This window comes from Camelus dromedarius, chromosome 9 (genome assembly GCF_036321535.1).
Source record: "Camelus dromedarius isolate mCamDro1 chromosome 9, mCamDro1.pat, whole genome shotgun sequence".
Classification (NCBI taxonomy): domain Eukaryota; kingdom Metazoa; phylum Chordata; class Mammalia; order Artiodactyla; family Camelidae; genus Camelus; species Camelus dromedarius.
The window spans coordinates 35,915,400-35,940,885 of NC_087444.1; the positions used below are offsets into that span (position 1 = coordinate 35,915,400).

Genomic DNA, 25,486 nt, shown 5'->3' on the forward strand with positions numbered 1-25,486 from the left:
TAGCACTTACTATGTGCCAGATATTAATTTACTTAATCTCCACAAAATTCTCCTTTTTATACATGAAAAATCTGAGACAGGTAGAGGTTAAGCAACTTGTTTAGAAGTAGAAGGGCTGGATCCTCCCCAAACCCTTCCTTCGACGCAGAGCCCACAGCACAGAAAAGGAAACCTTCACGGACTACACTACCTACGTGTGTAGCCGCTGGTCCAGAGAAGACCTGGCCTGCACCCCTGGTGGGGCTCAGCCCAGGTAAGGAAGTAATTGGTTCTCACACAGAGACAGCAACTCTGAATCTGTAGGGAGAAGGGCAGAAGGACTGCCCCTACTTGGGCCTGTAAACAAATCCTGAGCTTCCTCTAACAACCATCAGGAGGAAGCTGGGGTGAAGCCCGCAGGGCTAGAAGCACTTTCTCTGCCCTGCACAACTCTGAAAATTCTAGAAGCCGCTGAATTGTACACTTTAAATGGGTGAATGGTATGGTATGTGAATTATACGTCAATAAAGTTGCTAAAAAAAAAAAGAGTTCACTCCCCTGGCACCTCTGGGAAAAATTCCTTTAATAAAAAAGTTCTAGTACATTTACAGGATCGTTGTCACCCTTTGTCTACAACACTCGATAGGGAAAATAAAAAATAAAGCACAACCTAGACGCGCTCAGTATAAAAACGCAGTAATCCATTCAAACAGGAGGCCTTGGGGCTCGGGGATGAGAGAGAAATGTGTGAGGGCACCTGAGCCAGGCAGCTCTGGCCTGGGCCTCTGGAGGACTCCAGGGGACGGTTGAGGACCCGCCTCTTTTTGAAAATAGCATCAAAAAAAAAAAATCCAGATTGCAATAAGAGGCCTCTTTGTAAGGAGAAGGGTCCATTCTAGAGAGAATGTCGTCATGGGGGCGTCAGAGTCATTCCAGGCCCAGGACACAGAGCTGAGTGTTTTATGGCAGGGACAGACTCTGGAAATTCGGCATCCCTGGCCTAGGCTAGGAGGTTTTCATTGTTGAAATCAAACTGCTCACATCCCTCCATTCTGAAAGGTGTAGAAACCTGCCCCTTCAATGTCAGAGGTGAGGCTTCTTCCCTCCACATTGCTAAGGCCACTTCTCAACGAGCTCCACAGTCCTTGGCTGAGGTGGGGACTGAGATCCCTTGGAGGTGCAGCTGCAGCCTGGCGCTTAGTCCCTGGCCATGCTGGCAGGGGGGGCCTAGTCGTCCTGGCCCCCACCGTACATGTCTGCCAGCTTCTTGAAGCGGCTGCCCCACTCGTTCAGATAGTCGTAGTCCTGGTCCTGGTCAGAGGCCGAGGAGGTGAGGGAGCTCAGGGAGGCGGCATCGGAGCCACTGCCCTCGTAGTCGAACACCAACAGGGAGTCGTAGGGCGGGGCCGTGGGGTCCGTGTTGGCTGCTTTCAGGTTCTGCCAGACAGAGAGAGCAGGACAGACAGAGAGCAGGTGGTTCGAGATACGGGATCAGACATGGGGCAGCCACGAGAGCTCAGGCCAGTTAGTTCACCTGGCTGAGGCTGTATGTCCTCATCTGCGAAGCCATTTCCCTCCTCCCTTATGGATTTGGAGGTTGAAAATGAAATAATGCACACAAATCCTTAGCACAGGGCCCAGCCTACAGCTAGTGCTCGGTGCGACTGGCCGGCGGTTCAGGGTGGGGACCCTACAATCAGCTTGTCACCACTCAGACGTCACACACTTGTGTGTAAACTTGGGCAAGCCTCTTAACCTCTTGATGCCTTTTTCCCCTCGTCTCCAAAATGAGGAGACTTCACATAGTTTCAGAAGAATAAATGAATCTATGTAAATATAAAAGCACTTATTAGAATAGTACCTGGCATACAGTGGAACACTATTTCCTTATTTGTACAATAAAGAAAACAATAGGATTCCTACACTGCAGGGTTGATGCAGATATTAAATGAGGCAGTATTTGTAAGCCATCCAACATAGACATTCTGGAAACTGTCTTTATCTAAGTGGAAAGAAAATCTCCTGGTGTCTGGCTCCAAGGCACGGTTGCCCTGAACAGCTTTCCCAAGATGCTTTTGTTTTTGCACAGGACTCTCAAATATGCTCAGGTTAAAGAACAGAGTCTCACCACAGGCTATTTCTAGAAAGCAAGAAGGGTAATAAGGGTTCAAGCCAAAGTGAGGTGTCCTGACCACCCATCGAGCCCTGAGCCCACTATTGCTTCCTTGCACTCCCTCCCTCCCTCCCTCTTTTGAAAACCCCCTTTTACTGATTGCTGTTGAAGTACCAGGCTGCATTAGGCTCATATCCTATATCCTATGTACCTACGTTGTGGATCTCACAACCCTAGCTGTCTATTTGATTTCTTTCAGGAGCTAAAAAAATATTTCAAAGCCTAAAGAAAAAAAAAGAAAGAATGTCTGAGTCGTCCCAGGAACTGACATTTTTTCAAAGTTCCTCAGATAAATCAAACATGTGACCAGAACTGAGACTACTGGAGACCCTTAGCTATTAGCAACAACAGTTATCATTCCCTAATGTACGTTAGGTACCAGGCCATTGGTTCTCAAATTTAAATTACCTGGGAATCTTTAAAAAATTTCAAAGCCCTGGCCATATCCAGGTCAATTAAATCACAACCATGGGGGTGAGCTGGAGGCATCAGGAGTTTTTAAAGTTTCCCAAAAGATTCTACTGTGCTAGCACTGTTTACCCAATCCTTAAAGCAACCTATAAAAGAGGTTCCCAACTTTGCTCCACATTGGAATCACTTGAGATCTTTAAAAATTCAAACCGAGGTATTCTGGCTCCAGAGTTTACTCCTAATAACCACAATATTTGAATAAATAATTCCTGACCTATTCTTAACCACTCTGAAACTTAGGGTTTTATGGAGGAAACAGAAGCCCAGAAGTCCACACAGCTGGTTGAGTCAGGATTTGAACGCAGAGCCAAGACTCAAAGCCCATGCTTTCTCTTGTGTGGCTAGTGCTTGAACAAAGAGCTGCCCTAGGCTGGTCCCCCATGCCTCACCTCGATGATGAAGTTGCCGATTTCATCTGGGTTGGCTGGACGTGGACGGTACAAGGGTGTAGGGATGAAGGTTGGAGCCACATCGTTGCGGAGAACCACCTCAGGCCGGGCCTCCAGACCCCGGTGGAGTTGGGTGATGTCATAGTCCTTTATGAAAGTGAAGGAGGGTGTAGGATTGAGTAGGGCCCTCCTACTCCCTTCCATCAACATTTCACCCCACTTCCGTACATTTGGATGTCCTGGTTCATGGGTAGGTCTTAGAAGATAGATCACGTCAGATTTCTGAAATCCCTAGTTTCCACACCCCCTCCTCCCAAATTAAGCGCAGTCTCCAGGTCACACTGGCTGGGGCCAAAGAGACTAGAGCAGTGGACAAGAGAACCTCTCAGAAGACTGATGCTTCAGGCCAGGGTCTGGTCAGCATAGCTAACATGGTTAGTTGGTTGACCCAACCGTCCCTGCCAGTAGCCCTGGGGGCATCTACCTCCCGACCCCCAGACCTCCCAGTGTCCCACCTGGTCCTCCTCGCCACCCCCTTCTTCGCCATAGTAGAAGACATTGTCACGGGTGTCGTCTTCTGGGAGCAGAAGGGGCTCCTTGATCTTCCGCTTCTTTCTCACCAAAAACAGGAGCACCAGCAGGAGGACTGCAAGAGTTGGGGAGTATGAATATTCACCCCCAACAACCATATGGCTGGCCAGGACCCCCAAACCACCTAATTTTAGACCCCTCCACTCAGTAGCCAGAGCTTAACACACTTCAATGGCTCCCTGGCACCTAGGAAAGCCCCCCGTACAGTCTGTTCAGTAGATGTCCTATAAAATTCAAGTCAGATCTCATGAATCCTCTGCTCCAAACCTTCTGTGACTTCCCATTTCACCCACAGTCCTTACTATAACCCACCAGGTCTAACACAATGCTCCACTACCCATCACCTCTCTGACCTCATTTCCAACTCTTTTCCCTCTTGCTTGTTCCAGCCCAGCCATTGCTGTTTCCACACACAGCACAGAGCTGCCTCAGGGTCTTTGCACTTGCTGTTTCCTAGATCACTTCCTCAGCTCTTTCAGGTCTTTACTCCAATGTCCCCTTCTCAGCAAGGCTGCTCTTGCCCATCCTCCTTAACATGGCAGACCTCTTGCCCCCACTTTCTTTTTCTCCATAGCAACACCTATTTCCCTACCAGATTATTTGTTGTCTGCTGTCTGCTCGGGAAAGCAAGCTTCAAGGCGGCAGGGACTGGTCTGGTTTGTTAAGTGTTGCACCCCCAGAGCCTAACACAGTGCTTGGTACATGCTATGATGATTACTTAAAGCTTGCTCTTGTTGTATTTATAACTCATTGAATGTGTGTTTTCTGTGTAAGGACAATTCAGAGTGGAAAAAGCAAATGTGATAGATTCTACCTTTAGAGCAAAGAAGTTAGTTTTTAACAAAACTTTTCTGCTCACTAGACCAGTGGCTCTCAGGCTCTAACGTGCATCAGAATCCTCCAAAGGCTTGCTAAGCACAGACTACCTGGCCTTACCCCTAGGTTTCTGAATCAGTCGGTCAGGAGTGGACAGAGAACTGGCCTTTCTAACAAATTCCTGGTAATGCTAATGCTGTTGGTCTGGAGACCACAACTTCAGAGCTGCCGATCTCATCTCTAGATGACATGGCGGAAGGCCCAGTTTGCTCACCACTGTGTCCCCAAAGCCTGGCACCTTCAGAAGCTCCCAAACATCTATGGACTGAATGACACTCCTGGAATTGAGTATAAGGAACAGATGGGCAATGTCATTCCTCAAAGTTCAGGGTAGAATCAGGTCTTCTAACCTGAACCCTGAGGATGGGGGCAGGCGTTGGTACTCACGCAGCAGAGCCAGGACAGCACCCAGGATGGGGAGGAGGAAGCCCCCCTTCCAGGGTTTGGGGCAGGTCTCCACGTGGCCGTGGCAGTCGCACACAGTGGCGCTGATCACCGTCAGCTGTTCCTTATTGCCGTGGTCAGACAGAGAAAGGTGCACATCATATGTGTCTTGCTTCAGGAACTTCTTCAGGGACAAGGCCACTGTGTCTCCTGGAGTGGACAGATAATTATTCACCTTGGGAGACCACAAATGGTGGGAACTGAACATGCCATGACGGAGGTGTGGGAAGGTAGCCTCTGCATCTGTGCAACAGGGAGCAATATCCCCAAAGCACATTTATGCCAAGTGTTGAAAACTGATATTCAGCCAAAGCCAAATTCACCACTGCAGAAAGGATTATTTGGATAGAAGAAGAAATTCATCACTTTAATTATTAAAAAATCAATAATCACAATATTTTTAAAATACGAAGTTTTTAAAAAGTCATGGTATGCAGGGCCAGTAATTTTCAGCACTATTTGTTGCTAGACTGTCCTTTGCCTCAAAATCAATCAATCAATCAAACCACAACACATTGTTCTTCCTAAGAGATAGCTAACCCAATCATTTAATGTTTACATTAAATGGCTGTTTTCCTATTCGAAATTTTACTATCTTTTATTATTGCAGCTTTTTGCTCTTGAGATATTAAGTATGTTTATACATCATATAATAGAATTTTATTATCTGAAACCCTGATACTGCTGTGTGAACATTAATTTTTTTCTAATGGAGGTACTGGGGATTGAACCCAGGACCTCACACATGCTAAGCACATACTCTACCGCTGAGCTATACCTCCTCCCTCTGTAAGCATCATTTATTACTAAATCCAAATTCACAGGACTTGGTGATATAACTGACGTTGCTAAGCAGATCAGAAAGAGTGCTAACCTGTGTTATCACAGCATTAGTGACTGCACTGTTCAGAGATGCCAGCAACGAGGCTGCAACAGGTACGGTGCCAACTGGCCCTCAAAGCATTACAGAGCCTCTAAATGCCAGTAGTGTCCCCTCCTATCACTGGGGCAATCAAAAACAATGCCGTGTTTCTAGCCCACTCACCCTCAGGCTTGCTGGCCTGTTTCAGCACTGACTTCCATCCATTCTTAGTTCAAAGGCCCTGCACACTCACTAGCCGTTCTTAGTAAAAAAGCCAGATGGGAAAATGCACCACGTTCCCATTCAGTAATGGCAGGCAGAGACAGCTCTGCAGGCTGTTTGGTCTACCACATGAAGAAGCCAATGTATTTCACCAAAATATCCCTCCTACCACCCTGTTCCCATGCTGGAGGGCTGACTTCTCAGCTGACGATGGTGATGGTGGTGCTGTTGGCAGTGGTGACTGAATTGATACTCCCTACGTGCCAAGCTCAACTCTGATCTTCACCTCAACTATAAGAGGAAGGTTCTGTTATCTTCATTTTGCAAATGCAGACACTGAAGCTTAGGGAGGTCAAGTAATCAGCCTGAGTTCATACAGGGGTAGAGTCTGGATTAATTTCTCTGACAACAGGACATGGTCGGATAGAACAACAACAAGAACCTGGTTCTTAAAACCAAGAACCAGGTGTCAATGCTATTATCAGGTGTTGGTACCACTGGGCTTTGTGCATAATACTCACACTTGGCAGAGCCAGATCTGTGACTGTCTGGGAAATAGCACATCTACTGAGCACTGATATACCAGACTAGATGCCCTTCATGTACTCACTTAATCTTCACAGTGACTGTATGGAGTAGGTACAATTATTGGCCCCATTCTATAGGTGGGGAAACTGAAGAAGAGTGAGGTTTAGTCACTTGCCCAGTTGGGTTTGAAACCAAGGCATTCTGGCTCCAGAGCCTAAGCTCTACAGTCAGGGAGGGAAGAGATGGCTTCTAGGCCACAAGGGGGTGACAGGAGACCAACTTGGGGTCCCCCAAGGAAAGATGCTGGACACACATACCCAAATCACTGGAATCATAAAAATGAGACAATGTGCATGTCTGAAGCAGGTCTCCCGAAACTCTTCTGGGCGGGGCTCAGCAGCAGTAACAGAGACTGGACATTTGGTTACTTTGGGGCAGAACTTGGATGTGCTAGTTCCCCATTTCCCTCCTGGGGGACTGTGGTCCCAACAGGGAGGGAGAGACATTTTAAACCAGAGTGACCAGTGTTTCTCCAGGGGCCTTACTGTCACTTCGGGCTGGATCTGCCTTTCTCACACACCTGGGTCCTCACCTTGATGCTAGTTAAGACCCCTCTCCAGTCCTGTGACAATTAAAAAAAACCCTGAAGACTGAGAAGCTCCAGGGGGATGGGAAAGACAAAGGCCGTGGAGGTGGATGGGAGCCAGGGTGCAGGGCCCAGGGACCTCGGCTTCAACTTCTGCTCCACCACTTACCCACACTGCCCCTGGGCGCACTATCTAACCTCTCTGAGCCTCGTTCTCATCTGTAAACAGGGCTAAAAATACTGACCACATTGGGTGGTAGAAATCTTAAATAAGGAAAAGTAGAAAAAGCATCTTGCGTATCTCCATGGTTCAGTAAGTGGAAGCAGAGCATCTTGGTAAATCAGACTGCCTGCATTCCAACCCTAGTGCCATCATTTTCTAGCCATAATGCCCTGGCAAGATATTTAAGCGTCTGTAAGCCCTGGTTTCCTCATCTGCAAAATGGGTGCCCATACATGTATGTGTGTGATAAGAGTACCTTTTTCACAGGGTTGTTGTGAGGATTAAATACCCTAATCTATCAAGTGTCTGAAGTGGCATCCAGCACAAAGCAAGCACACTCATGCATGTTAGCTATTATCACCGTGCTGGAGTCTGACTCTTACTGTGTGATACTGAGTCATGCCCCCTCTTTCTCCAGGCCTCAGTTTTTCCAACTGTACAGGAAGGTGGTTAGGCTAGCATAGCTTTAAGGGCTCCTGTGGAATCCCAAAGGCTTATACTAAGTTAATAAACAGCATTTGATTGATGTTCTTGAGGAGACTGTTAACTGGGTGACCCACAAGATGCTGGGGCAGGAAAGCATGACGGGTCCTGGTATGGGGCCTGCCACCACCACTCAGTTACCTTTCTCACTGATCTCTGCCGTCCAGTAGATGTCCGAGTCGTGTGTGAGCTGGGCCTGGAAAGGGGAGGTGTGAGGGGACAGGTCCTTGTCTGTGATGTTCAGCACTTGGGGCACAGGGCTCTGGTTGCAGATGATGATCTGACGGGGCTCAGGGACTGGGCCATGGTCGTTGACGTCCATCAGTGTTAGCAGGAGGGTCCCTGTGCCAGTGGTGGGAGGGCTCCCTGTTCATAATCACACACACGACCCCTTTTCAGCATCTGCCCTTGGTTGTTTTGATGAATCAATGTTAAGCTCCCCTAGGACCTACCCAGTCCTCAAGGAGAGTCCTCTTTACTGCCCAGCTGTCACCTTTCAAGAGCCTCTATGCCCTGGCTTCATTATAGATCAAACCAGTGACATGGCAATCATCCCATCATTCTCATTTTGTGTTCACAGCAGACATCACTGATTATAGCACAGTTGTGGCCACTTCATCCAGACAGCCACTGTCAATCTATCACAAAGAGAACCCTATTGGCCACCTCAGGGCTGATGCAGTGTTTGCTGATCAGCTTCAGTAAGTTTCAGTTCACAGCCCCGCAGTAACTTCTTGCCTGCCTCCAGGCCTTGGCTCAGCATGTGTCAAGTGGATATGGCGATTACATCATAACCCCCAATCCTGTCCTGGTGTGATATCACTAATCAATCATGGCACTTTCCAGGCAGCCCCTCTCAATCAACCATAAGGGGAAACCAACAGGCCAGTTCAGGGCTCAGTGAACCACAAACTTAGGCTGAAAGAAATCTTCAGGACGTCTCCTTACTCCTGCATCTTAGGGAAACTAGAACCATGGCCATCCAACTCTAGGACCAGTCTTTAAAAGACTCCTGAGAGACCCCTTTGACCTTCCAGATAGAATTGCTGACACCCCTTCCCCACACCATACTCTGCCTGTGGAGGGGATGTGCTGCTTGGGCCCACACGGAGGGGCTGGGAGGAAACTCTCACCATCGTCTGTGGCCAAGACCATGACTTCGTAGATATTGTTCCTCACAAACTGCTCATCTTCACGGTCCAAGACCCCCATGGCAGTTACCTGCCCACTGTCTGGGTCCATCGCTAGCCACCCTGCCGGGTCTCTCAGGATGTGGTAGCTGGAGCAGAAAAGTTGAGAAAAATCATACCCAGAATACCTAGAGTTCTGATGTCGTCATTCAAAGCCTCCTCATGCTAACAGGCAGGTGGTGTCATGGGACCCAGGGCTCCTAAGTGGGAATCACGTGGAAAATGGACTTCACCCCTAAATGGAAGTCTGGGCAGACGGTAGGGGGCCCAGTAGGGGGCCTGGGAGGGACACATGAGAGGGAGTGGGAACATCTGCCCCCTGAACTTCAGAGGGTAGGAAGGGAAGGCCCTGTGCCAGGGTGATGTTCAAAATACTCAACAGTCTTTATGGTAATTAGTACAAACGCTGGTTGTAATAACCCATCCAATAACCTGTGCATTAGGCTGAGTTTGAGCCCGGATCCTGCATACCTGATCTTCTGACTCCCCTTGTCAGGGTCCCGGGCGGTGTAGGTGCAGACAAACTCCCCAATGGAGATGCCCTCCTGGACCTCAATGACTTTGGAGGGTGGGACAAACACAGGTGCCTCATTCACATCCTTCACCTGGACCACTATGGTGGCAGTGGAAGTTGGGAGCTTCACCACAAAGGGAGCCTCGTTGGTCACTTCGACATATAGGGTGTGCTGGTTTTTGGCCTCAAAATCCAAGCCCTGGGAGAGAAGAAGAAGGGGGATGTGAGCCGCCATTTTGTGAAGAGACCCCATGCAGTACTGAGATGTCAGAAGGGTCCACAGTGAGGGGCTGGAGGCCCCCACCAGCAACAATGCTCCCCTTTCCCGATTCCATAGAGCCTCCTGCATTTCCTGAGCAGACATCCAGTGGGGCCTCTCAGACCACCCCAAAAGCAACTAAACTAGTAAGCCCTAGAACTGGTTCTCAATGGGGTCATGACTCCCTCAGAGGGTGCTCTAGAAGCTTGGTGAAGGTAGTTCTGGTTGTTATAACGACTGGGTATGCCACCGGCATTTACAGGCTGGGGAGGCTGGGACACAAAGAACTGCCCCATATTCCACATGACTTGCCAGAATCCTCTTGAACATTTATGTATTCATGGCTGTGAAGTTGTGCAGTTATAGTCTAGAACGTGTTTTACATACAAAGCAAGTTTCTGGTGTGGTTTTAATATACATTGAGTGTTCTAGGAATGCAGCTTCTGAGGGGAGCTTGTAATTAGATTTGTTTAGGCCTTTCCCAAAGTTGTTCACTTCCTGTTCTGGAAAGACATCAGTACCACCTGTGGTATGAGTTGCCAGAGCAACATACGGTATCCACCTTTGGACAACTCTGCAAAGAGATGCAAGAAGCTGACCACTTCATTACGTTTGTAGTGTAGTTGTACCCAAAGGTTTACAGATGGAAATATTTTATTATCAGTAACTTTTCCTGTAAAATTCTCCTGTATTTTACAATTGGTGCATTCTATTTTTCTAGAACTTATGTAAGTTAGAGAAGTTATATTATAAATGAAATTCATTTCACAACGTGAAAGGGGCATTACAAAGTTTTTGTTGCAAGGAGGGGATGGTTTTTAAAGTACTATATAAAGTCCTGCTTCTCAAACTAGGCCATTCTTCAAAATAAACCAGGAGGTAAAATAAATCAAAGGAAGATTAGGCCCATCTTCTTGAAGCATCAATTTTATTCAAAGACCTTTTGAAAGGCAAGGGTATACCTAACTACTAAGCAATTTAAAACATTTTACTATCCAAACACCTAGACATGAATTACGGATTGAATGCAAAATTAGCAAGGATTCTAATAAACAGAGACCCTGTGTGTGAGACAGACTGGGAGAAGCCACTGGACACTGGGACCTGGGAGGAGGAGCCCCAGTGATATGCCTCAATTAGATCAGTGAATCTTATCTGTTTTATGAATGGGGTCCCTGGGTAAGATTTAGTTTGAACAAAGAAATTCCCAACACAAGAAGGATGGGAAAATGTTGGAAACCACTGGTCTGGTATACTCCCTGGTGAGTGGTCCAAGATATGTGTCCCAAGACTGGTGGTATTTCCTGGTCCTAGACCTGACCACCCCGGGTATGGCCCTTGTGTAAAGCCAAAACTGACTCACCTTCTTGGTTGTCAGGATACCCTGGTTGCTCTCGGGGTGGGTGGTGATGGTAAAATGGTCCCCGTTGTCACCTTCCACAATGCGGTAGGTGGCACGCCATGCCGGGGAGTTGGGAGCATCCAGATCAGTCACTGTCAGCCTCTGCACCTCATGACCCACTGCATTCTCAGGCACATGGGCTTCGTACTGTCAGCGTGGAAGCACAGCATAGTCAGAGCAGAGAGACTGACCACCCTGAGAGACAGTTCCACTCTTTATTAGTTATGAATCCTCCATCAAGCTCCAGGGGAGCTCCACACCACTCACCCTTTCCGGGACTGTGCAACCCAGGGTTTCAGGGCATGCACAGATGCAGAACATCCTGAGAGTCAGCCTCACGCCTGCTGGGACAGACCACAGCAATCTTGGGCCTATACTCCCTACACCCAGGGATCTGATGCTCCAGGAATCACACTCATTTGGGTTCCCAAGCCCTGGCCATGAGTAGCCACATATGTCTAGCTGAGATCAGAAAGGTGTAGGGAAGGGGGGAGGGTATAGCTCAAGTGGTAGAGTACATGTTTAGCATGCACAAGGTCCTGGGTTCAATTTCCAGTACCTCCTCTAAAAATAAATAAACCTAATCCTCTGCCCACCCCCGACAATAAATAAACAAATAAAATAATACAATAAATAAATATTTTAAAAAAAGAAAGGCATAAGGAAGGCAGCAAGAAGGACTAGGTGCCTGGTTGCTCTGGGGCACTGACCAGGAACTTTTCTGGAAATTCTGGAACAGGTGGCAAAGAGGGAGAACTCAGCTGTTCAGAACAAATTTGTAATCAGGCCTAAGTAACTGATCAGCCAGAGTTACCTAAAGATGGAAGGGGTGGGTATCATCTTGACTGTCATGTGGAGTATAATGCATTCACTAGGGGAAGGTGGGCAGGTATAGGTGTGAGGCAAATTAGAAGACTTCACATCGACAGAGATTTTCATGTTGAGCACTTATATACTGGGGATGGTGTTAAGAACTATACATAGATTATTTCATTTAAAACTCAGAACAATCAAGCAAGTATTATCATTGTCTCCCTTTCACAGGTTAGGAAATGGGGCTCAGAGGTCAGGTAGTTCACCTAAGGTCACATAGCTAGTAAGAGCTGGGACTGGGACTTGAAGCAGTCCTAGGCTCGTTCTGGAGTTACATCAGGAAGGAAAACCTTAGTCCTTCATCATCTGTTGAGGGAAGAAGGAAAGGGCATTACCTTCTGGGGATCAAATATGGGAGCATTGTCATTGGCATCAAGGATTTCCACCATGGCCACTGCCGTGGTGCTGGAGCCGTCCCCATCCATGTCCGTAGCCTGAATGGTCAGTGTGTACTCAGGGACTCTCTGGAGAGAAAGGGAGAGCAGAAGTCCACTGAGTTTAGTCTGAGGGGCCCCACAGCCTTGGGTCCATGTGGAAGGGAGGGGAATGTTTCTCCCTCTCAGTGTTCTCTTGACTTCCAACCCACTGCTCGCCCACCACAGGAAAGACCAGAAGCAAAGGGTGGAGGGGGAGGGAACCTCAGATCTAAATGATTCTCTGGGGCCTGTCATGAGGTGGAGCCTGGGCATTGCCTCCTGACCCTGGGCGGATGCAGAATGGGAGCTTTAAGCGGGGATTTGGGCAAAGGTATTAATTAGGAAATAGGAGGCAACTCTAATATCCACAGAGCTAATTCTACTTTGTGGCACACGAGGGACAAATCTGGACAATGTGCATGCTAAGTGAGCCATTCTGAGAGGAAATGAGAAAACCGACAGAAAATATCAAACGTCTGCATTTTATAGCTGCCTCCTCAGCCTTAATGAGATCGTATGGCAACATGCCAGCGGCCCATGGTGCTGTGGGACATCAACATGGAACAGAGCAGCAGCCGTTCCCAGATGACTAGGGTCCCCACTGCTCTGTCTTGGGCTCTGCAGGGCAGGGACAGGCACTGCTGCTCTAGGTGTCAGGCCCTGGCCTAGGCCAGCCTGGGTGGGCAGCACCTTCTTGAAGGGCCCCTTACCTCCCGGTCCAGGCCACTGGAGATGACGCTGATGGTACCCGTGCTCCGGTGGACCGTGAACATGAGGTCATGCGGGTCCTTTGGCTCTTGGCCATGGATGGAGTACGCAACCACCCCATTGTAGGTGGTGATGGCATCATCCTCATCCGTGGCTGTCACCTGCATCACGGAAGTGCCTGGGGTGGAGGGGGAGAAGCGCTGAGGAGCGAGCACCTTTCCCTCCTGCTCTGATCCCAGCCTCACTCACTTCGGGAACTCTGAGGGGCTCCACCTTGCTCATCAGCTTGGCCCCATCTTCCATTTGTGGCAGAGATTGCTAGTTGGTGCCCATTTCCCATTCTCCTCTTGTTTCTTAGAAACATAATCCTCATAGTCATTCTAGGCTGGGCACAGGCCCACCAGGAACCAACACTGTTCCCCATCTCTTCTTGCAGCTGGCTGTGGCCATCAGACTGAGTTCTGCTGAATGGGAGATACAGCTTTGGGGGAAGTGTTTTTCTGAGTAAAGGGCTTATTCTCCCCACCCCTCCCCTCCTTCCAGATGTAATGGTTGGAGCTTCAGCAGCAACCATGAAGTAATCTTGGGAACAAAGCCAAAACAGCAGAGCAACAAGATAGAAGGAACCTAGGTCTCCCACACTTTAAAGCACCACAGCCTGAATTGACTGCCTCTGGGCTTCCTGAATACAAGCCAGAACAAGGCTCCATCTTGTTGAAGGTACTGTTTTTCCTTCTGGAAATGTCTGATATCAGCAGCCTAACCAATTCACACTTCTCTGTAATTCTCTACAACTCACAGAAGGAGAAAAAGGAGGAACCCTCACCAGCAGCACCTGTCTTCGAGGTCATTAACATGTACCTAGTTCTCTGGTTTTTTGCAGCCCCTCGCACCCTCTTCCCTAGCCTGACAATACATTTCTACTCTCTGTAACCACGTTCGAACACCTCCCAGCCTGTGCCGCCCTCCTTGCAGCTGCCATTTCCCCAAAGAACCTCCTGTCAGGTGCTTCTTATCACTCAGCAATAGGCATGTGTTACTTCTAATCGTCACAGTTCTTTAATGTTGATGTTAATCCTATTTTCAGATGTGAAGACTGAGGCTCAGAGGTCAGGACCTTGCCCAGGATCACAGCAGGTAAAGAGGCAATATCCAGATTCAAATTTAGGTCTTTGCAGCTCCGAAGCTACTGATTCCCACAACTGGCTGATCCTCCTAAGTGTCTGGAAATTTTTCATATATACAGATTCCAGAGCTCTACTCCAGGACCATTCTTATTCAGGGATTTGGGGATGGATTTTTAAGGAGATCCCAAGTGATCTGATGCACAGACCAGGAAATCAGGTGTGAAGGGTTCCTCCAGCCTTTAAGGGTCTGGGCTGCCACCCAGATCATTCCAGAGGTTGATCCAAGGCCAGACCTGGGCCCAGCAGACCTCTATAGCTGTCCCTCCCTAGTTCTCTTACCAGGTAGTACCCCTTCCAAGACACTTCCTCTGAAAACATCCTGGGTGAACTTGGGCTTGTGGTCGTTCTGGTCTGTTACAATGATGGAGATGTTCATGGGCTCTTCCACAGAAGCACCGTTCTCTGATACAGCATGGCCAAAGAGCTGTGGGTACACAGGTCTGGGGTCAGCCTGGTGCTGCTTTCTCCACCAGGCCTGGGGTCCCACTACTCATTGGATGCTAAAGGTTACTTGCCTCATACTTGGCAATCTTCTCCCGGTCCAGTGGCTTATTCAACAACAACCAGCCTGTTTCCTTCTCTATGGTGAAGACACCCTCAGGGGGGCTGTCTGCCCCAGGTCCTGTGATGCTGTAGAAAATCTTGGTGCCTCTGTCCTTATTAGATTTAAGCTGGAGGCAAAAGAAAACGGCAGCTGACTAAGTGACAAACATCTCACGATCACAGCAAAGAACCCTCTGTGGGGAGGGCTGCAGAGGCACTGCCTGATCAGAAACTGCTATCATAGAGACTTTCCCCTGAGGACGCCAGGGCAGCAGCAAGAAACCTCATCTTCAGGCCTTTGGATGGGGTCCCTGCAGCCATCAATGACTCCCAGGAAGAAGGCACAGTCATACCTGATTCAGCTTCTGGGGGAAGGGACCCTTGCCATTCTCAGGGACAGATATTGGTGGGACCACCCATTCTCTCTTGCGTCTTCGTAAGATGCGTTTGGATGAGGAGATCTTCAATGCTTTCCTTTCCTACAAGGAGAGAAGACCCCTTAACCCAGATATGCAAACAACTGGAACACATCCAACATGCTCTCATGCACAGGAGTTCAGGGTGAGGAGGGAGGTCTAGATGGGCTTGTTGCAAAAGAAAACTTGGAAATAATCTAAGTGTTCACTTGTGGAGAAGGCCTAATTAAATACACTGTAACACATCCACCTAGTGGAATTAGTATGTAGCTTGAAAAATGAGGCCTGAGGACCCTCTCTATGGGCTGACATGGAAAACTCTTTGTTACATACTTAAAAGAAAAAGAATAAAGTACAGGACAGCTTAATGTAGTTTAGTATTTTATTTAACCAACACTTACATAGTGCTTAATGTGTGCAGGTACTGTTCCATCTTTTGTGTAAAAGGGTAGGAAAGGCATATTATATTCACATTTGCTTATACACAAAGTCTGGGGAATACAGAAGAAACTAGTAACAGTGATTATCTGTGAGAAGGGGATAGGCAGTGTACTGATATATTTTTAAGTACAAAAAAGAAGGTGCAGACAAGTGAATAACATGTTAGCTTTTGCATAAAGAGAGGAGGGAAAAGGTTATTTTATACCTATATGTAATATATAAAAATATATTTAATATAAATATAGAGCAAATATATAAATAAACTCTAGGAGAAAAGAAGCTGGTAATAGGGTTACCTGTGCCTTCTCTGGGAGGGGTGAAGAGGGCATTAGACATATGGGGAGAAATAAGGGGGGGTTACTCATTGAAGAACTTTTTAATATTTAAAATTTATGAGCTATTTTAAAAATTAAATTAAAAGAAACAAAGAAATGTGGCCAAGAGCCTGAGGTCTGTCTTCCCAGAGGCTCATAGGATTGGCAGTCCTGTGTAGGGGTCACCTTCATTTTGGGTTTACTGGGGTAATATGGGAAAGATGGAATGGGAGGTGGGACAGGGAATTCACGGGAGGAAGGGCACAGGACCATTACTCACAAGGCAGCTCTCTGCCCCCTGGCCTGAGTCTGGTGCCCTCTCCTGGGCAGCTGCAACCACTACTCTGCTTAGATGGGTGCCCACGCCCACAGCTATGGGGGCAACTGAGGGCTAACACTGCCTCCTCTGAAGGGCTAATGTGGCTCACAAAGCCACAGCAACCTCGGACTCTTGGCCAACAGCAAGCGAGGCATGCATGGAGAATGTCTCTCTTCTGTCCTGCAGGGGGACACAGCGTTTTACCTGGACTGTTTCGTCGTTCAGAACAGTGAAGTCATCAGTGCTAAGCAGGGCTGACTCTTGCCCAGGGCAGTCCATGAAAACTACTGTGGGGAAGGGGAAAAAAGAGTATTAGGAAGGACGGGGTTTCTGGAAGCTACCCGCTGGGAACCAAGACCTGACAGCAGCCCCCTGACTGGAACAAGGATTGTTCCAAACTTGGCTTACTTCCTCTGACCAGCAGTGTGATCAAATATGAGTTTCAGATGAGGCTTCCAAGTTTGGTGTTGATAGGGAGGACTACTCCTTGGTTTGTGGACCAAAGAACCAAGACCATAGACATTCAGTGACATAAGCCCCAGGGAGCCTCATGAGACACAGAGCTGACCCAAGGTCACAGCTGGAGGCAGAAGATATTAAGCATTTCCAACGGCTCTGAGTCTACCTACATGCAATATGCATCCTGCTACCCTGTCACCCACACAGATCATTCTAGATGACCTCTGGTTGTTTCAGTTTGTCACACTCCTTCTGAATCCTCCCTGCTTGACTGCCCTTTAAACAAGCACTCTGAGTTAATAACTACCACCCCTTAAGCCAGAGACTGGGCCCATTTCATCCTTACAACTATGCTACCAACATAGGCATTAGCCCCTTATAAAATATGAGAAAACTGAGGTTCAGAAGCCAGGTCAGCCTGACTCAAAGGCACACACTAGAAAGTAGTCACAATCTGTGTTGCTACCCGCCCTTCCTTGTGGCCAAAGCATGGAATCAGGGAACCTGCCAGGGGCTACAAAGCACCGTGCTCTGGCCCAGGGGTTCCCTTAATGCCGGCCCAGACACCAGCATTCCTAGGCTGCAGCACAACAAGGACCATAGGGGCAGTCCTGTGCCATGGAAAGAAAGGTCCAAGTGAGGTCTCCCAACTGTCCTTTTTTGAAAAATTTCCTTTAGTTTCAGATGATGATGATAATTATTTTTTTAAATCCCTAAAATAAAAAAGGATAAGAGATGAGGGTATTTTTAGCTACAAAAGTAATGTGAATATGATGAAGTATTCAAACAGTATATAAGAATATAACATAAAAAAGTAGAATTCCAAAAAACAGTATATAAGAATATAACATAAGAAAGTAGAATTCCAAATAATATCCAGACCATATAACAAATTCCTAAAACTCAAGAACAACAAAAAACAACCCAATTTAAAAAAATAAAATAAAAAGTCAAAGGAGTTAAAAAGATATTTCTTCAAAGACAGTATACAAATGGCCAATAAGCATATGAAAAGATGCTCAGTATCATCAGTCAAATCAAAATCACAATGAGATACCACTTCATACCTACTAGGGTAGCAAGAAAAAAAAAAAAGGTAAATAACAAGTGTTGGCACAATGTGAAGACATTGGAACCCTCCTGCACTGGGAATGTGAAATGTGCAGCCACTGTGAAAAAGTTTGGTGGTTCTTTGAAAGGCAAACATAAAGTTACTATATGATTCAGTAATTCTACTTTTAGGTGTGTACTCGAAAGAACTGAAAGTAGGAACTCAAACAGATACTCAGATACTCACCATACAAATTTTTATATCATCATCATTCACAATAGCCAAAAAGTGGAGACAACCCGTGTCCATCAAGAGATGAACAGATAAACACAATGTGGTCTATACATACAATGGAATATTATTTAGCCTATAAAAGTAAAAAAAATTCTGACACACGCTACAACATAGATGAACCCTGAAAACATTATGCTGAGTAAAATAAGTCGGTCACAAAAGGACAAATACTGCATGATTCCACTTACCTGAGGTACCTAGAAGAGTCAGATTAATTGATATAGAAAGCAGAATAGAGGTTACCAAGGGCTGGAGAGAGAGGGGATGGTTGTGATTGTTTAATGGATACATAGTTTTTGTTTGGGATGATGAAAAAATTCTGGAGATGGACTACGGTGATGGTTGTACAACACTGTGCATGTATATAATGCTCCTGGTTTACTTTAAAATGGTTAAGATGGTCAATTTGATATTATACATATTTTACCTCAAAAAAAAAAGTAGAAATCTGATGTGGGGGTGTAAAATGTGAGTCATTTTGGAAAACTGTTGGGCAGTATTTACTCAAGACTCAGCAATTTCACTTTGAGGTATAGACTCCCCCCAAAAGGTACATTTACTGAAAGACAAGTATTAAAATATTCATAGCAGCACTAAAAATGGCAACAGCTCAAGTGTCCATCAAGGTAGAAATAATACTGTGTTATATTCATGTAATGAAATGAATCAACCACAAGGACATACGACAACATGAATGAATCTTACAAACTTCTGAATCCTGGCTGAATAACAGAAGCCAGATACAAGAGAGGACACATCTGATTCCATAAGAAGTTCAAAACCAGGTAAAACTAACATGGGTGAAAGAACCTAAGACATTGGCCATCTTTGGGGCAGAGCGGTTAGTGAATGGAAGGGTAGGAAGACAAGGGGGCTTAAAGCACACAGAATGCCTTCCGCTCCCCAGAGCCCAATGCCAGCTCCCCAGAGCCCCAGAGCTCACACACAGAGGCAGGCTGGAATGTGCCCATGAGAAAGAGAAGATCACTTGGAAACCAGCCCTGCCTCCTTGACGACAACCTCACTGAGGAGTCATGGGTTGTGACAACATGGTCAGCCAGTGGGAGGGGCGGAAAGAGGGAGCTAGGCCTGAGTCAGCTCCAAAGGGTCCCAGAGGCAGGCAGATTCCCAGGGTGATCCTGCCCTTTATCCAGCAGATAGCTTGGTGGTCTCACCTTCTGAGGAATCTTGCTTTGCCTTAGGGCTTACAAGGACCAGGAATGATATGTGGCAAAGTTTAAATCAACTTAATACAGGGCAGAAGTTAAATAATCTGTGGGGCACTCACTCCATGGATTTTTCTAATTCAGCTATGCAAAATGATATTTATTAGTAGAGTTTTAAAATTATCTAGAGAAGTTCTTATGCTATGAAGTAAAACAAAACAAGGAGAATGTAGAAATGCATATATAGTATATTTAACTATCATAGAAAAAAAAAAAAGACTGGAAGGAAATGAAGCTCCCAATGACTGAGGTTACTAGTAACTTATTTTCTCTATTTCTCTGTAGGTCTAAAATGAATGTCTTAACATGAATTGTGTCTCCCGAACAAACTCATACGTTGAAGTCCTAACCCCCAATACCTCAGAATGTGACTGTATTTGGAGAAAGGGCCTTTAAAGAGGTGATTGAACTAAAATGTGGTCATTAATCCAGGATGACTAGTGTCCTTATAAGAACAGAAGGAAATCTGGACAGTTAGAGAGAGAAGACTATGTACAGAAACATGGAGAAGACAGCCATTCACAAGCTAAGGAGAGAGGCCTCAAAAGAAACCAAGCCTGCTGACACCTTGACCTGGGACTTCTAGCCTCCAGAATTGTGAGAAAATACATTTGTGTTGTTGGAGCCCGCCAGTCCGTGTTGCTTTGTTACAGCAGCCCTAGCAACCAATACAATAAGCATCAATGTCAACAGTCAGGAATCCCTCCCACCATGAATTACTGTTATTAACAGCTAACATTTGTATACTCTCTTATTTAATCTTCACCAAGCACCCTATGAAGTAGATTTTAACGCACAGTTTCTAAACTGGAAAAATGAGAGGTTAAACGAATTCACGAAAGTTACATAGCTAGGAAACGGAGGAGCTAGAAGTGGTACCCAGACCTGTCCACAGACTGAGTCATTTTTTCAACCACCATGGTTTTGCTATCTTTCTGATAAACCTGAATTTGTTTTCTCTTCTCCTTCCCACCTCCCATTACCTGTTGTCCTTCTCTATCTACTGAAATAGCAAAAATAGAGTTTTAGAAGCCCAGTGAGGTAGTGTGATATTTGGAGAAAAGTATTAGACTTGGGGGTAATAACAGTACCTCTTTTACAGGTAGTTGTGAGTATTCAAGGAAAATAAACGTAAAGGACTGACAAATAGGACGCATTATGGCAGGGTCTGCTGTTAATACTATTAATGGAGACGGGGACCCCATTTTTGTGCAGGTGCTGGCCTTAACTTGCTGGGTGATTCTGGGTAAGGCACTTGAATTGAATTCTCTGGGCCCCACAATCGTTTGCTGAAGCTTTGAGCCTGAGGTCTGCCTTCCCTTGGTTTGAATCGAGAGAAGCACGTTATGGAGAGAGCTATTAAAGAGTAGTGGGACCAAACACACTTTCTCCTCAATGTAGTAAGAATAAGAAAAGCTTAAAGGGAATACCTAAACTCACAAAATGATCTCGCGTTGCTTAAAGTTGTGTGAAGGAAGCATGCAAAGGTCCCTCAAAGCTCTGTTAGCTGGAAACATCAATATGTTGGTGCCAGACTTGAATTAACTTATTAGGAATTTAGGTTTTCTCATGTGGAAGATGGAAGTTAGACTTCACAGAGTCATCCTGAATATCAAATAAGGTAAAGCTGCAAATCACAAATGTGTAAACTGCAGAAACTTATATTATACAGACTCTTATATAACATGAGGAAATGGGGGTTCAGAGGTGAGATGGCTTACCCAACATCATACAGCTAGTGAGTGGAATAAGAACGAGAACCCGGGTTTGGTCATTTTCTAAAGTCAAGCTCTCCAACACAGCATTTATTTAAGAACCAGTGGAGTGTTTCCTATATGCCCAACATTCTTCTGAATATTAGGGATGCATATTCTAGATATTAGGGAAACAAAAATGTCTATCTTCAATTACCTTTTAGTTCTAGGATACTGCCTCCTGTCCAAAATCACCTTTCCTCAGCTATCTACCAAACTGATCAATAAGGATTGATTGTAATAGCAAAAGTCCAGACAACCTAAATGTCCATCAACAGGAGATTAACTTTGTGTTATACCATCTATGCAAGAGAACACTATATAGCCATTAAAAAGCTGTAAAAGATAAGGAAGCTCGTATGAGTTGATACAGAAATATGTCCGAGACATATTGTTAATTTAAAAAAAAAGATATGGAGCGATGTAGTCTATGTAGCCTACTGCCGGAAAGTGACCCACAAAACTGGGCTTATGGGTGGAGAAGCCTGGAGCCAAAGAAGAGGAGTGAGATTTATCACCATGTACCCTTCTGAATGCTGACCCAGATGAATGCATTTGCTATTCAAACACTGATTAAAAAAAAAATAACAAGTCACCTTTCCTATTCTTAAAACAGCCTTTTTCCTAAAGGAAGACCTTCAGCTAGCAGAGGGGCTGGCCAGATAAGCCTGTCAGCTATTTCCCTTAATGAGAGGCTCTCAATGAACCCTCTCCTACCAAGTTACCCAGCAGGAGGCTAATGGATTGACTTCCCTATTACTCAGATCCTTAATCCCCCAAACTCTAAAAACTGCCAGGAACCCAGAAACCCTCTTCCTGCTGTCTGCAAAATCTTCCCCCTAGGAATGTACAACACATTTCATTACCCTGTTTCCTGGCACATTTCCACTGTTACATGGTTCCAAACATTTGTAGCACAGTTATCTGGGCCGTCCTTCTATTCTTCGAGGGGACAGTGCCAACAATCAAGGAGAAGTCAACAGTCGTGTACTCCATGTGTACGTGCCTCTCACTCAGGCTGCATGTTCCAGCTGCACCAGAGGGCCTGGCCCCATCAGTTCTCACCCACATTCATTTAGATGCAGAATACAATCAAGGAGCATGAGTCAGGCAGGTAGAAACAAGCTTCAAAGACCCACTCTGCCTGAGACACCCAGCTAAGTGTTTTCCTACCCAATGCCTCAAAAAATAGCCTGCAAGGTAGATATTAACTCCCCTATTCTAACAACTCAGGAAACAAGAGGCTGCCCCAGGGCTGAAGTGCCTCAGGAAGCAGCTTCAGAGAGGAAAGCAAAGTATATGAGGCCCCACAGCTAGGAAGTAGCATGACCAGATTTCAAATCCTAAAGGCAGAGGCAGGTAAGTGATGAAGAACATGGGATTGGGAGTCCAAAAGATTTGGATTCAAATCCATGTTGTGTGAATATAAGGAGGCTGTATTCTCATCTGGAAAATGGGAATAATAATTCTTATGTCATAAGATTACTTGGGAGGATTAAATGGGATGATGTCTGCACCTGGCCCAGAGTAAGGCTTCAATAAAATGTACATTTAGCTTTCTAACTCCAAGTCCAAGCCTCTCTCTACACAGTAGAGAAACCATCTCTCAAAGTGGGTACAGGGTTAACTACAGCCATGTGCTTTTCCTGCGGGCTGAAGCTCCAAAGGGAGAAGGAGATACACAGGACCAAAGAGTGTAACAGGGACCTGACTCAGTCTGCATTTGGAAAGGACTGTTTCATAGGGATGCTTCCATGATTTACTGGGAAAGACAGAGGATGAAGACCTCACAGACAAGCTGACCTGCCAGGGAAACTTGCTGAGGCACCTGTAGAAACATGAGCAGCTTTCTCTGCAAGCCATGAGTCAAAGAGAGGCTGGTAAACAGTAATCCCTGGGGCAGATCATTACAACTTCCTCCCAGATGCTTCCTGGCACCACTAGCTTGTATCACTGGTTTCAAAATGAAACTGATCCAAAACCCCAGGTCTCACCATCACTCATTCCCCTTCTACCCTGCCTTCTCACAGCTAGCGAAGTAAGCTGATTCCTGTTCCTGCAGCCTAGCTCCACAAGGCCAAAAATCTCGGCCAAGTCATGGAGGCAAGAAAGGGCTTGCATCAGACTCTTTCAGGGGCAAGTTGGTGAGCACTGATGAGCACATGGGGCAACATTTCAGATCTTAAGGCTGGAAAACAAGAACTAAACACAGCTCTTACTTCCACACCCTACTGGGACCTTAAAGTCATCTGACTGCTTTGGACTCAGTTTCTCCCATAGAGATTCTGAATCACAAAGTCAACGTACCTGATGAAGAGGTACGAATTTAATTTGACAGCTTTCAGCACTGAGTCCAAACATACAATTCCTAGAATATTGTTGGGAAAGAGTTAGTAATGCAAGACTGCTTCTAGAGAAATATTAAAACAAACAACAACAAAAAAATCAGAGCTCTGTGTATCTGCACTAGACAAAGAGCCAGTGGAACCAGAAGTCTGTGGCTTGTGCTCAAAGCTCCTCTCTAAAGACCATCCTGCCAAGCCTGGCCTCAGACCCTGAACTGGTGCCACGATAAAACTTGGGCAAGAAGGGTCAAGTCCCTAGAGTACTAGAGATGTCGCAAAAAGAAAGCTTTTTAAATAGACTTATAAGAATTGATGGATACTCAGCTGAGAACTCATTCCAGCCATTAGGTTAGAATTGCCTAGATACCTACAAACTCTTAGGGAAACACCTTCGAAGGTCATGAGCTTGTCTTCTCAGCCATGACACAGAGGTACTATGTAGTCTTGATGTCCAACCTTACTCAATGTTCTGGCAAAACAAAACCACTCATTTCTCTGGGGCTAAATGTCCTTCAAGTCATCAATCTTGGACAGTTCCACTACTGATCTTTGGGGCATTTTGATGAGAAGAGTAACATCAGTTTGAAAATGTTATGGCGAAAAGGCATCTCACTGGGGAATGGGGGAGAAACTGTCAAAGATATTTCCATTCTACCTTGGTTTAGGGACACATCTAGCTCATAAAACAAATGTATCCTTGTAGCTGTCACTACCTTCTATTAAGGGATTGGGAAGAGAAGGTGCAGCAGGAAAGTATATGGAATTGCCTTGAAAGAACATTCTGGCATTTTCCTGAGTAAAACTAGATGTAGGAAAAAGTTCACTTACTAAGAAATAAAAATTAAAAGGACAAGTGTTGTGAAATACTTGGGAAACGGATGTTGCTATAAATTGTTACGGGGTGGGGGTTGTAAATTGGCACAAACTTTTTGGTAATTAAGCCTCAAATAAGCCCTTTGACCCAGGAACTGTGCCAGGAAATCATCCAAGATGTGACAAAACCATACCTGCACAGACGTTCATGGCTATTGCTTAGAGTTAAAACAAAGCCTCAACAACCTAACTTGCAACAGAATACTTAATTATATGTGCTACAGTCACTCCAATGTCTCATCTATGGCCTTAAATGCCATAAAAAAAACCTATCAAGGAGAAACAGTGCTCAGCTTAGGGAAAAAACCAGGTCACAAAACAGCCGTTTATAGTTTACAGCCTGAGCCTGACAATTATAACATAAAATATTAATATTTTTATACTCATTAGAAAAAAGGTGAGGGGTGGAGCTGAGCCTTGGCACCAGGAAGGCAGACAAGCTCTCTCCAGAACCAATGACTTTTCAGGTCAAAGAAGTTCAAGATGGTGGAAGATGAGCAGAGTCTGATCCAAGGAGGACAATGGACAGAGGCCACAGAGCACGCTGGGGTGTGGGACACAAAGAGCCTGTGAAGCATGCTGGGACCCCAAGGGGCTCAAGGCCATTTGACATGGGAGCCACCGGATGGCATGTCGGGAGATAAAGTGCCCAGCGTCAGGTCCGTGTGCCCAGCCATAGCCATCTGGTGCCCTCAAAGGAGCCAGGCTCTGATTACTAAATGCTGAGAGCAGCACAGGGGACCCTCCGCCATGGAAGTGTTCATGATGATTCGTCACCATAAGATCACCATCTTCAGGGACACTAAGGAGACAAGCACAGTGCTGAAGCGCTTGGTGAAAGGCATTCTCAAGTGGCCGCCAGCACAAGAAGCAGCTTTACAAAGACAATTACCTCCTGGACAAGAGAATGACCCCTGGAGAGTGTAGCCACACCTGGCAGACACCCCCATCTACCACCGTTCACCCTAGACCTGGATCTTCCTGCAGATGGGGCCGATGGGGTGTCTGAGGCCCTCAGCCTGTAGCCCTTCTCCCACTCACCGAAGAAGATGAAGCTGGATTGTTAGGGAAGCAG

General features: G+C 46.1%; 1 protein-coding gene across 2 annotated transcripts in view; it reads right to left on the bottom strand.

The window, feature by feature from the left end:
• Nucleotides 1–545: 545 nt before the first annotated feature.
• Nucleotides 546–25,486, bottom strand: part of CDH3 (cadherin 3) — a 36,547-nt gene continuing 11,606 nt past the window's right edge. The window contains exons 3-16 of one of the 2 annotated variants that reach the window (XM_010979238.3): nucleotides 16,614–16,696; nucleotides 15,273–15,398; nucleotides 14,892–15,047; nucleotides 14,656–14,800; nucleotides 13,192–13,367; nucleotides 12,401–12,529; nucleotides 11,154–11,339; nucleotides 9,489–9,730; nucleotides 8,961–9,106; nucleotides 7,969–8,193; nucleotides 4,867–5,073; nucleotides 3,528–3,658; nucleotides 3,013–3,159; nucleotides 546–1,416 (exon numbers count right to left, since the gene is read on the bottom strand). In XM_010979238.3, coding sequence (XP_010977540.1) covers nucleotides 1,207–1,416; nucleotides 3,013–3,159; nucleotides 3,528–3,658; nucleotides 4,867–5,073; nucleotides 7,969–8,193; nucleotides 8,961–9,106; nucleotides 9,489–9,730; nucleotides 11,154–11,339; nucleotides 12,401–12,529; nucleotides 13,192–13,367; nucleotides 14,656–14,800; nucleotides 14,892–15,047; nucleotides 15,273–15,398; nucleotides 16,614–16,696 — 2,309 coding nt within the window. In that variant the 3' untranslated portion in view covers nucleotides 546–1,206. The remainder of the gene's footprint in view (nucleotides 1,417–3,012; nucleotides 3,160–3,527; nucleotides 3,659–4,866; nucleotides 5,074–7,968; nucleotides 8,194–8,960; nucleotides 9,107–9,488; nucleotides 9,731–11,153; nucleotides 11,340–12,400; nucleotides 12,530–13,191; nucleotides 13,368–14,655; nucleotides 14,801–14,891; nucleotides 15,048–15,272; nucleotides 15,399–16,613; nucleotides 16,697–25,486) is intronic. The other variant, XM_064489026.1, reaches the window with a different exon arrangement.